Source organism: Oncorhynchus kisutch, unplaced genomic scaffold (assembly GCF_002021735.2).
Source record: "Oncorhynchus kisutch isolate 150728-3 unplaced genomic scaffold, Okis_V2 scaffold701, whole genome shotgun sequence".
Lineage (NCBI taxonomy): Eukaryota > Metazoa > Chordata > Actinopteri > Salmoniformes > Salmonidae > Oncorhynchus > Oncorhynchus kisutch.
Window position 1 is genome coordinate 46,464 of NW_022262646.1, and position 13,776 is coordinate 60,239.

At 46.6% G+C, this 13,776-nt stretch overlaps 1 protein-coding gene across 1 annotated transcript in view; it reads right to left on the reverse strand.

The window, feature by feature from the left end:
* Window positions 1-13,776, reverse strand: part of LOC116361471 (tripeptidyl-peptidase 2-like) — a gene marked incomplete at its 3' end in the record, with an annotated part of 75,478 nt that overhangs the window by 46,048 nt on the left and 15,654 nt on the right. Inside the window, 7 exon segments of the mRNA XM_031815933.1 lie at window positions 9,329-9,444; window positions 9,685-9,933; window positions 10,832-10,959; window positions 11,642-11,718; window positions 12,160-12,314; window positions 12,401-12,564; window positions 13,587-13,711. Coding sequence (XP_031671793.1) covers window positions 9,329-9,444; window positions 9,685-9,933; window positions 10,832-10,959; window positions 11,642-11,718; window positions 12,160-12,314; window positions 12,401-12,564; window positions 13,587-13,711 — 1,014 coding nt within the window.

A 13,776-nucleotide genomic window follows, 5' to 3' on the forward strand; every position in this document is an offset into this window, starting at 1 on the left:
ACAGTAGACACTAGTTCTCCGCTATACAGTAGACACTAGTTCTCCGCTATACAGTAGACACTAGTTCTCCGCTATACAGTAGACACTAGTTCTCCGCTATACAGTAGACACTAGTTCTCCGCTATACAGTAGACACTAGTTCTCCGCTATACAGTAGACACTAGTTCTCCGCTCTACAGTAGACACTAGTTCTCCGCTCTACAGTAGACACTAGTTCTCCGCTCTACAGTAGACACTAGTTCTCCGCTCTACAGTAGACACTAGTTCTCCGCTCTACAGTAGACACTAGTTCTCCGCTCTACAGTAGACACTAGTTCTCCGCTCTACAGTAGACACTAGTTCTCCGCTCTACAGTAGACACTAGTTCTCCACTCTACAGTAGACACTAGTTCTCCACTCTACAGTAGACACTAGTTCTCCACTCTACAGTAGACACTAGTTCTCCACTCTACAGTAGACACTAGTTCTCCACTCTACAGTAGACACTAGTTCTCCACTCTACAGTAGGCACTAGTTCTCCACTCTACAGTAGACACTAGTTCTCCACTCTACAGTAGACACTAGTTCTCCACTCTACAGTAGACACTAGTTCTCCACTCTACAGTAGACACTAGTTCTCCACTCTACAGTAGACACTAGTTCTCCACTCTACAGTAGACACTAGTTCTCCACTCTACAGTAGACACTAGTTCTCCACTCTACAGTAGACACTAGTTCTCCACTCTACAGTAGACACTAGTTCTCCACTCTACAGTAGACACTAGTTCTCCACTCTACAGTAGACACTAGTTCTCCACTCTACAGTAGACACTAGTTCTCCACTATACAGTAGTAGTTCTCCACTATACACTAGTTCTATACAGTAGACACTAGTTCTCCACTATACAGTAGACACTAGTTCTCCACTATACAGTAGTTCTCCACTATACAGTAGACACTAGTTCTCCGCTATACAGTAGGCACTAGTTCTCCACTATACAGTAGTTCTCCACTATACAGTAGACACTAGTTCTCCGCTATACAGTAGACACTAGTTCTCCGCTATACAGTAGACACTAGTTCTCCGCTATACAGTAGACACTAGTTCTCCGCTATACAGTAGACACTAGTTCTCCGCTATACAGTAGACACTAGTTCTCCGCTATACAGTAGACACTAGTTCTCCGCTATACAGTAGACACTAGTTCTCCGCTATACAGTAGACACTAGTTCTCCGCTATACAGTAGACACTAGTTCTCCGCTATACAGTAGACACTAGTTCTCCACTCTACAGTAGGCACTAGTTCTCCACTCTACAGTAGACACTAGTTCTCCACTATACAGTAGACACTAGTTCCACTATACAGTAGTTCTCCGCTATACAGTAGACACTAGTTCTCCGCTATACAGTAGACACTAGTTCTCCGCTATACAGTAGACACTAGTTCTCCACTATACAGTAGACACTAGTTCTCCACTATACAGTAGACACTAGTTCTCCACTATACAGTAGACACTAGTTCTCCACTATACAGTAGACACTAGTTCTCCACTATACAGTAGACACTAGTTCTCCACTATACAGTAGACACTAGTTCTCCACTATACAGTAGACACTAGTTCTCCACTATACAGTAGACACTAGTTCTCCACTATACAGTAGACACTAGTTCTCCACTATACAGTAGACACTAGTTCTCCACTATACAGTAGACACTAGTTCTCCACTATACAGTAGACACTAGTTCTCCACTATACAGTAGACACTAGTTCTCCACTATACAGTAGACACTAGTTCTCCACTATACAGTAGTTCTCCGCTATACAGTAGACACTAGTTCTCCGCTATACAGTAGACACTAGTTCTCCACTATACAGTAGACACTAGTTCTCCACTATACAGTAGACACTAGTTCTCCACTATACAGTAGACACTAGTTCTCCACTATACAGTAGACACTAGTTCTCCACTATACAGTAGACACTAGTTCTCCACTATACAGTAGACACTAGTTCTCCACTATACAGTAGACACTAGTTCTCCACTATACAGTAGACACTAGTTCTCCACTATACAGTAGACACTAGTTCTCCACTATACAGTAGACACTAGTTCTCCACTCTACAGTAGACACTAGTTCTCCACTCTACAGTAGACACTAGTTCTCCACTATACAGTAGACACTAGTTCTCCACTATACACTAGTTCTCCGCTATACAGTAGACACTAGTTCTCCACTATACAGTAGACACTAGTTCTCCACTATACAGTAGTTCTCCACTATACAGTAGACACTAGTTCTCCGCTATACAGTAGACACTAGTTCTCCACTATACAGTAGTTCTCCACTATACAGTAGACACTAGTTCTCCGCTATACAGTAGACACTAGTTCTCCGCTATACAGTAGACACTAGTTCTCCGCTATACAGTAGACACTAGTTCTCCGCTATACAGTAGACACTAGTTCTCCGCTATACAGTAGACACTAGTTCTCCGCTATACAGTAGACACTAGTTCTCCGCTATACAGTAGACACTAGTTCTCCGCTATACAGTAGACACTAGTTCTCCGCTATACAGTAGACACTAGTTCTCCGCTATACAGTAGACACTAGTTCTCCGCTATACAGTAGACACTAGTTCTCCACTCTACAGTAGACACTAGTTCTCCACTCTACAGTAGACACTAGTTCTCCACTATACAGTAGACACTAGTTCCACTATACAGTAGTTCTCCGCTATACAGTAGACACTAGTTCTCCGCTATACAGTAGACACTAGTTCTCCGCTATACAGTAGACACTAGTTCTCCACTATACAGTAGACACTAGTTCTCCACTATACAGTAGACACTAGTTCTCCACTATACAGTAGACACTAGTTCTCCACTATACAGTAGACACTAGTTCTCCACTATACAGTAGACACTAGTTCTCCACTATACAGTAGACACTAGTTCTCCACTATACAGTAGACACTAGTTCTCCACTATACAGTAGACACTAGTTCTCCACTATACAGTAGACACTAGTTCTCCACTATACAGTAGACACTAGTTCTCCACTATACAGTAGACACTAGTTCTCCACTATACAGTAGACACTAGTTCTCCACTATACAGTAGACACTAGTTCTCCACTCTACAGTAGACACTAGTTCTCCACTCTACAGTAGACACTAGTTCTCCACTATACAGTAGTTCTCCGCTATACAGTAGACACTAGTTCTCCGCTATACAGTAGACACTAGTTCTCCGCTATACAGTAGACACTAGTTCTCCACTATACAGTAGACACTAGTTCTCCACTATACAGTAGACACTAGTTCTCCACTATACAGTAGACACTAGTTCTCCACTATACAGTAGACACTAGTTCTCCACTATACAGTAGACACTAGTTCTCCACTATACAGTAGACACTAGTTCTCCACTATACAGTAGTTCTCCGCTATACAGTAGACACTAGTTCTCCACTATACAGTAGACACTAGTTCTCCACTATACAGTAGACACTAGTTCTCCACTATACAGTAGACACTAGTTCTCCACTATACAGTAGACACTAGTTCTCCACTATACAGTAGACACTAGTTCTCCACTATACAGTAGTTCTCCGCTATACAGTAGACACTAGTTCTCCACTATACAGTAGACACTAGTTCTCCACTATACAGTAGTTCTCCGCTATACAGTAGACACTAGTTCTCCGCTATACAGTAGACACTAGTTCTCCGCTATACAGTAGACACTAGTTCTCCGCTATACAGTAGACACTAGTTCTCCGCTATACAGTAGACACTAGTTCTCCGCTATACAGTAGACACTAGTTCTCCGCTATACAGTAGACACTAGTTCTCCGCTATACAGTAGACACTAGTTCTCCGCTATACAGTAGACACTAGTTCTCCGCTATACAGTAGACACTAGTTCTCCGCTATACAGTAGACACTAGTTCTCCGCTATACAGTAGACACTAGTTCTCCGCTATACAGTAGACACTAGTTCTCCGCTATAAAGTAGGCACTAGTTCTCCGCTATACAGTAGACACTAGTTCTCCGCTATACAGTAGACACTAGTTCTCCGCAATACAGTAGACACCAGTTCTCCGCTCTACAGTAGACACCAGTTCTCCGCTCTACAGTAGACACCAGTTCTCCGCTCTACAGTAGACACTAGTTCTCCGCTCTACAGTAGACACTAGTTCTCCGCTCTACAGTAGGCACTAGTTCTCCGCTCTACAGTAGGCACTAGTTCTCCGCTCTACAGTAGGCACTAGTTCTCCGCTCTACAGTAGGCACTAGTTCTCCACTCTACAGTAGGCACTAGTTCTCCACTCTACAGTAGGCACTAGTTCTCCACTCTACAGTAGGCACTAGTTCTCCACTCTACAGTAGGCACTAGTTCTCCACTCTACAGTAGGCACTAGTTCTCCACTCTACAGTAGGCACTAGTTCTCCACTCTACAGTAGGCACTAGTTCTCCACTCTACAGTAGGCACTAGTTCTCCACTCTACAGTAGGCACTAGTTCTCCACTCTACAGTAGGCACTAGTTCTCCACTCTACAGTAGGCACTAGTTCTCCACTCTACAGTAGGCACTAGTTCTCCACTCTACAGTAGGCACTAGTTCTCCACTCTACAGTAGGCACTAGTTCTCCACTCTACAGTAGGCACTAGTTCTCCACTCTACAGTAGGCACTAGTTCTCCACTCTACAGTAGGCACTAGTTCTCCACTCTACAGTAGGCACTAGTTCTCCACTATACAGTAGGCACTAGTTCTCCACTATACAGTAGACACTAGTTCTCCACTATACAGTAGACACTAGTTCTCCACTATACAGTAGACACTAGTTCTCCACTATACAGTAGTTCTCCACTATACAGTAGACACTAGTTCTCCGCTATACAGTAGACACTAGTTCTCCGCTATACAGTAGACACTAGCTCTCCGCTATACAGTAGACACTAGTTCTCCGCTATACAGTAGACACCAGTTCTCCGCTATACAGTAGACACCAGTTCTCCGCTATACAGTAGACACCCGTTCTCCGCTATACAGTAGACACCCGTTCTCCGCTATACAGTAGACACCCGTTCTCCGCTCTACAGTAGACACCCGTTCTCCGCTCTACAGTAGACACCCGTTCTCCGCTCTACAGTAGACACCCGTTCTCCGCTCTACAGTAGACACCCGTTCTCCGCTCTACAGTAGACACTCGTTCTCCGCTCTACAGTAGACACTCGTTCTCCGCTCTACAGTAGACACTAGTTCTCCGCTCTACAGTAGACACTAGTTCTCCACTCTACAGTAGACACTAGTTCTCCACTCTACAGTAGACACTAGTTCTCCACTCTACAGTAGACACTAGTTCTCCACTCTACAGTAGACACTAGTCCTCCACTCTACAGTAGACACTAGTCCTCCACTCTACAGTAGACACTAGTCCTCCACTCTACAGTAGACACTAGTCCTCCACTCTACAGTAGACACTAGTCCTCCACTCTACAGTAGACACTAGTCCTCCACTCTACAGTAGACACTAGTCCTCCACTCTACAGTAGACACTAGTCCTCCTCTACAGTAGACACTAGTTCTCCACTCTACAGTAGACACTAGTTCTCCACTCTACAGTAGACACTAGTTCTCCACTATACAGTAGACACTAGTTCTCCACTATACAGTAGACACTAGTTCTCCACTATACAGTAGTTCTCCACTATACAGTAGTTCTCCACTATACAGTAGTTCTCCACTATACAGTAGTTCTCCACTATACAGTAGTTCTCCACTATACAGTAGTTCTCCACTATACAGTAGACACTAGTTCTCCACTATACAGTAGACACTAGTTCTCCACTATACAGTAGACACTAGTTCTCCACTATAGAGTAGACACTAGTTCTCCACTATACAGTAGACACTAGTTCTCCACTATACAGTAGACACTAGTTCTCCACTCTACAGTAGACACTAGTTCTCCACTATACAGTAGACACTAGTTCTCCACTATACAGTAGACACTAGTTCTCCACTATACAGTAGACACTAGTTCTCCACTATACAGTAGACACTAGTTCTCCACTATACAGTAGACACTAGTTCTCCACTATACAGTAGACACTAGTTCTCCACTATACAGTAGACACTAGTTCTCCACTATACAGTAGACACTAGTTCTCCACTATACAGTAGACACTAGTTCTCCACTATACAGTAGACACTAGTTCTCCACTATACAGTAGACACTAGTTCTCCACTATACAGTAGACACTAGTTCTCCACTATACAGTAGACACTAGTTCTCCACTATACAGTAGACACTAGTTCTCCACTATACACTAGTTCTCCGCTATACAGTAGACACTAGTTCTCCACTATACAGTAGACACTAGTTCTCCACTATACAGTAGTTCTCCACTATACAGTAGACACTAGTTCTCCGCTATACAGTAGGCACTAGTTCTCCACTATACAGTAGTTCTCCACTATACAGTAGACACTAGTTCTCCGCTATACAGTAGACACTAGTTCTCCGCTATACAGTAGACACTAGTTCTCCGCTATACAGTAGACACTAGTTCTCCGCTATACAGTAGACACTAGTTCTCCGCTATACAGTAGACACTAGTTCTCCGCTATACAGTAGACACTAGTTCTCCACTATACAGTAGACACTAGTTCTCCACTATACAGTAGACACTAGTTCTCCACTATACAGTAGACACTAGTTCTCCACTATACAGTAGACACTAGTTCTCCACTATACAGTAGACACTAGTTCTCCACTATACAGTAGACACTAGTTCTCCACTATACAGTAGACACTAGTTCTCCACTATACACTAGTTCTCCGCTATACAGTAGACACTAGTTCTCCACTATACAGTAGACACTAGTTCTCCACTATACAGTAGTTCTCCACTATACAGTAGACACTAGTTCTCCGCTATACAGTAGGCACTAGTTCTCCACTATACAGTAGTTCTCCACTCTACAGTAGACACTAGTTCTCCACTCTACAGTAGACACTAGTTCTCCACTCTACAGTAGACACTAGTTCTCCACTATACAGTAGTTCTCCGCTATACAGTAGACACTAGTTCTCCGCTATACAGTAGACACTAGTTCTCCGCTATACAGTAGACACTAGTTCTCCGCTATACAGTAGACACTAGTTCTCCGCTATACAGTAGACACTAGTTCTCCGCTATACAGTAGACACTAGTTCTCCGCTATACAGTAGACACTAGTTCTCCGCTATACAGTAGACACTAGTTCTCCGCTATACAGTAGACACTAGTTCTCCGCTATACAGTAGACACTAGTTCTCCGCTATACAGTAGACACTAGTTCTCCGCTATACAGTAGACACTAGTTCTCCGCTATACAGTAGACACTAGTTCTCCGCTATACAGTAGGCACTAGTTCTCCGCTATAAAGTAGGCACTAGTTCTCCGCTATACAGTAGGCACTAGTTCTCCGCTCTACAGTAGACACTAGTTCTCCGCTCTACAGTAGGCACTAGTTCTCCGCTCTACAGTAGGCACTAGTTCTCCACTCTACAGTAGGCACTAGTTCTCCACTCTACAGTAGGCACTAGTTCTCCACTCTACAGTAGGCACTAGTTCTCCACTCTACAGTAGGCACTAGTTCTCCACTCTACAGTAGGCACTAGTTCTCCACTCTACAGTAGGCACTAGTTCTCCACTCTACAGTAGGCACTAGTTCTCCACTCTACAGTAGGCACTAGTTCTCCACTCTACAGTAGGCACTAGTTCTCCACTCTACAGTAGGCACTAGTTCTCCACTCTACAGTAGGCACTAGTTCTCCACTCTACAGTAGGCACTAGTTCTCCACTCTACAGTAGGCACTAGTTCTCCACTCTACAGTAGGCACTAGTTCTCCACTCTACAGTAGGCACTAGTTCTCCACTCTACAGTAGGCACTAGTTCTCCACTCTACAGTAGGCACTAGTTCTCCACTCTACAGTAGGCACTAGTTCTCCACTCTACAGTAGGCACTAGTTCTCCACTATACAGTAGGCACTAGTTCTCCACTATACAGTAGGCACTAGTTCTCCACTATTACAGTAGACACTAGTTCTCCACTATACAGTAGACACTAGTTCTCCACTATACAGTAGACACTAGTTCTCCACTATACAGTAGACACTAGTTCTCCACTATACAGTAGACACTAGTTCTCCACTATACACTAGTTTCTCCACTATACAGTAGGCACTAGTTCTCCACTATACAGTAGACACTAGTTCTCCACTATACAGTAGACACTAGTTCTCCACTATACAGTAGGCACTAGTTCTCCACTATACAGTAGACACTAGTTCTCCACTATACAGTAGACACTAGTTCTCCACTATACAGTAGACACTAGTTCTCCACTATACAGTAGACACTAGTTCTCCACTATACAGTAGACACTAGTTCTCCACTATACACTAGTTCTCCACTATACAGTAGGCACTAGTTCTCCACTATACAGTAGGCACTAGTTCTCCACTATACAGTAGGCACTAGTTCTCCACTATACAGTTAGGCACTAGTTCTCCACTATACAGTAGACACTAGTTCTCCACTATACAGTAGACACTAGTTCTCCACTATACAGTAGACACTAGTTCTCCACTATACAGTAGACACTAGTTCTCCACTATACACTAGTTCTCCACTATACAGTAGACACTAGTTCTCCACTATACAGTAGACACTAGTTCTCCACTACACAGTAGACACTAGTTCTCCACTACACAGTAGACACTAGTTCTCCACTATACAGTAGACACTAGTTCTCCACTATACAGTAGGCACTAGTTCTCCACTATACAGTAGGCACTAGTTCTCCACTATACAGTAGGCACTAGTTCTCCACTATACAGTAGGCACTAGTTCTCCACTATACAGTAGACACTAGTTCTCCACTATACAGTAGACACTAGTTCTCCACTATACAGTAGACACTAGTTCTCCGCTACACAGTAGGCACTAGTTCTCCACTACACAGTAGACACTAGTTCTCCACTATACAGTAGACACTAGTTCTCCACTATACACTAGTTCTCCACTACACAGTAGACACTAGTTCTCCACTACACAGTAGACACTAGTTCTCCGCTATACAGTAGACACTAGTTCTCCACTACACAGTAGGCACTAGTTCTCCACTATACAGTAGACACTAGTTCTCCACTATACAGTAGACACTAGTTCTACTCAACAGTCCAACTTCCTGTCCAACTTCCTGTCCAACTTCCTGTCCAACTTCCTGTCCAACTTCCTGTCCAACTTCCTGTCCAACTTCCTGTCCAACACAGAGGAGTCTTGCCTGTATGATTCCGTGTCCCTGTGCGAACACCTCGATGTCGTCGACCTTCAGAGCCGTGTTCTCCAGAGCTCTCCTCACCGCAGAGGCCGATGGACGGATACCGTTCTGCTTCAGACCTGCAGCGAACGCACACACACACACACACACACACACCCCATTATAACACACACACACCCAATATAACACACACACACACACCCCATTATAACACACACCCCATTATAACACACACACACACACACACCCCAGTATAACACACACACACACACACACACACCATTATAACACACACCCCACATTATAACACACCCCCACACACACACACATACACCCCCCATTTAAACACACACACCCACCTGACAGCACCAGGGCGATCCCTCCACAGGCGTTGGGGGACGACATGGAGGTACCATTCATCAGCTGGGTTCCTCTGAGAGTCCAGTTGGGTACGGAGGCGATGGCCCCCCCCGGAGCGGTGATACTGACCCCCAGGGCCCCGTCGGTACTGGGGCCCCGAGACGACCAGGTGTACTGGTTCGGAGGAAGCTTCTCTCTCAGAGAATACTCTGCAACCATCATGTCTGGAGTCACATACGCCCCCACGCCTGGAAGAGGAGACCAACAGGGTAAAACACACACACACACCCACCCACGCCTGGAAGAGGAGACCAACGGGGTAGAGGTAAAACACACACCCCCACGCCTGGAAGAGGAGACCAACGGGGGTAGAGGTAAAACACACACCCCCACGCCTGGAAGAGGAGACCAACAGGGTAAAACACACCCCCCCACGCCTGAAGAGGAGACCAACGGGGTAAAACACCCCCCCCACGCCTGGAAGAGGAGACCAACGAGGTAAAACACACACACACCCCCACGCCTGGAAGAGGAGACCAACAGGGTAAAACACACACACACCCCCACGCCTGGAAGAGGAGACCAACAGGGTAAAACACACACACACCCCCACGCCTGGAAGAGGAGACCAACGAGGTAAAACACACACCCCCACGCCTGGAAGAGGAGACCAACGGGGTAGAGGTAAAACACACACCCCCACGCCTGGAAGAGGAGACCAACGGGGTAGAGGTAAAACACACACCCCCCCGCCTGGAAGAGGAGACCAACGGGGTAGAGGTAAAACACACACCCCCCCGCCTGGAAGAGGGGACCAACAGGGTAAAACACACCCCCCCACGCCTGGAAGAGGAGACCAACGGGGTAAAACACCCCCCCCCCCACGCCTGGAAGAGGAGACCAACGAGGTAAAACACACACACACCCCCACGCCTGGAAGAGGAGACCAACGAGGTAAAACACACACACAGCAGCAGTAGTCCCTCCAGGACAGCCGACAGTAGACAGAGTGTGTGTGTTTGTGTGTGTGTGTGTGTGTGTGTGTGTGTGTGTACCTATAACAGCAGCAGTAGTCCCTCCAGGACAGCCGACAGTAGACAGAGAGTGTGTGTGTGTGTGTGTGTGTGTGTGTGTGTGTGTGTGTACCTATAACAGCAGCAGTAGTCCCTCCAGGACAGCCGACAGTAGACAGACAGGGCCCGTTGTTCCCAGCGCTGGACACAAATAATACGTTGTGTTTCTGAACCGCTTCACCAATCACCTCACAGATCCTCCTGTTGGACAACACAGAGACACACAGAGTTATCAATCACCTCACAGATCCTCCTGTTGGACAACACAGAGACACACAGAGTTACCAATCACCTCACAGATCCTCCTGTTGGACAACACAGAGACACACAGAGTTACCAATCACCTCACAGATCCTCCTGTTGGACAACACAGAGACACACAGAGTTATCAATCACCTCACAGATCCTCCTGTTGGACAACACAGAGACACACAGAGTTACCAATCACCTCACAGATCCTCCTGTTGGACAACACAGAGACACACAGAGTTACCAATCAACTCACAGATCCTCCTGTTGGACAACACAGAGGACACACAGAGTTACCAATCACTTCATAGATCCTCCTGTTGGACAACACAGAGACACACAGAGTTACCAATCATCTCACAGATCCTCCTGTTGGACAACACAGAGACACACAGAGTTACCAATCACCTCACAGATCCTCCTGTTGGACAACACAGACACACAGAGTTACCAATCACCTCACAGATCCTCCTGTTGGACAACACAGAGACACAGAGTTACCAATCACCTCACAGATCCTCCTGTTGGACAACACAGAGACACAGAGTTACCAGACACACAGAGGACACACAGAGTTGCCAGACACACAGACAGAGTTGCCAGACACACACACAGTAGAAGCCATCACTCTCACCCTGAGTTGGGCCAGTGGGTAGCTTCTCCATAGCTGTAGTTAACCAGGTCACATTTATAGTTGATCACCTCTATCATCTAGACAGAGAGAGAGACAGAGAGAGAGAGAGAGACAGAGAGAGAGAGAGAGACAGAGAGAGAGAGAGAGACAGAGAGAGAGAGAGAGAGAGAGACAGAGAGAGAGAGAGAGACAGAGAGAGAGAGAGACAGAGAGAGAGAGACAGAGAGAGAGAGAGACAGAGAGAGAGAGACAGAGAGAGAGAGAGACAGAGAGAGAGAGAGAGAGAGAGAGAGAGAGACAGAGAGAGAGAGAGACAGAGAGAGACAGAGACAGAGAGAGACAGAGACAGAGAGAGACAGAGACAGAGAGAGACAGAGAGACAGAGAGAGAGACAGAGAGAGAGGAGGAGTGTGAATGAACCAAAACAAGAACAGAGGGGAATGAATGAATTGATGAATGGAGTGTAACCCGGGAGGCCCTGGTCTGTTGTGTGTTGATTGACGGCTGCTTCAGCCTACCGCGCGGATGAGTCCGGTGCCCGTCTCCATGGTGCTGAGGCGCGTGTCTCCGATCTTCAACGCCAGGATCTGGGCGCCGGGGGCAATGCCGTTCCGCTCCGGCTCATCTGGGAAGTGGCCTGCTGCTATGCTCGCCACGTGTGTCCCATGAGCCCCTGAACAGAAACAAGACCATCACAGCTGTAGACGTCAAGACGCAGGACAGATTCCTACAATACAGGGGATCTACGTGAACTCTGACCTCCGCTGGTGACGATGCAGAGAGTGTTTCCTTCGTCGTAGATGTTAACGGAGTAGTTGAGCATCTCAGCGTTTCCCAGAGTAGCAAACTCCTGCTTCTCTCTGTAGGAGGTCAGGACCGTGCAGCTGGACAGGTCTCCAGTCTCTGAGGTGTCTACCACAGCCCTGTAGAGGTTAGAGGTTAGAGGTCAGGACCGTGCAGCTGGACAGGTCTCCAGTCTCTGAGGTGTCTACCACAGCGCTGTAGAGGTTAGAGGTCAGTACCTTTAGGGGTTAGAGGTCACAAGGTAGCAGTTTAGGGGTTAGATGTTACAGGGTATCAGTTTAGGGGGTAGGGGGTAGAGTATACGGGGTATCAGTTTAGGGGGTAGAGATTAGAGGTTATGGGGTATCAGTTTAGGGGGTAGGGGTTAGAGGTTACGGGGTATCAGTTTAGGGGGTAGGGGTTAGAGGTTACGGGGTAGGAGTTAGAGGTTACGGGGTAGGAGTTTAGGGGTAGAGGTTACGGGGTAGGGGTTAGAGGTTACGGGGTATCAGTTTAGGGGTTAGAGGTTACGGGTATCAGTTTAGGGGTTAGAGGTTACGGGGTATCAGTTTAGGGGTTAGAGGTTACGGGGTATCAGTTTAGGGGTTAGAGGTTACGGGGTAGGGGTTAGAGGTTACGGGGTATCAGTTTAGGGGGTAGAGGTTACTGGGTATCAGTGTAGGGGTTAGAGGTTATGGGGTAGGGGTTAGAGGTTACGGGTTATCAGTTTAGGGGGTAGAGGTTACTGGGTAGGGGTTAGAGGTTACAGGGTATCAGTTTAGGGGGTAGAGGTTACTGGGTAGGGGTTAGAGGTTACGGGGTATCAGTTTAGGGGGTAGAGATTACTGGGTATCAGTTTAGGGGTTAGAGGTTACGGGTTAGAGGTTCATGGGTAGGGGGGGTAGAGGTTAGAGGGGAGTAGGGGTTAAGGAGTAGGGTTTAGGACACAAAGACAGATCTCCACTCTCTAAAATGTCCACTTCAGCCCTGGTGGGATGAACACAGATGGATAAGACACCGGGGGACAAATCCTCTCATCACGACGAACTGAGGAAGGCAGGAAGGAGAGACTGAAAAGGGATTTGACCCAGTAGACGAACGGAGGAAGGCAGGAAGGAGGGCCTGAAAAGGGGTTTGACCCAGGAGACGGTGTTCCTCCTACCTCCAGGTGTCTCCGTCGTTCCACAGCAGACAGTCATAGACCGGACCCGGGTCGTTGTACTTCTTCTCCAGAGACGCCAGGATCTCGGACTGACACAGCAGCTCCTCCTTCTGCAGCTTCTCAGCCTGAGAAAACAACGGACAGGCGTGAGGAAACTAAATGTGAAAACTCATTTACACACATTTCATTG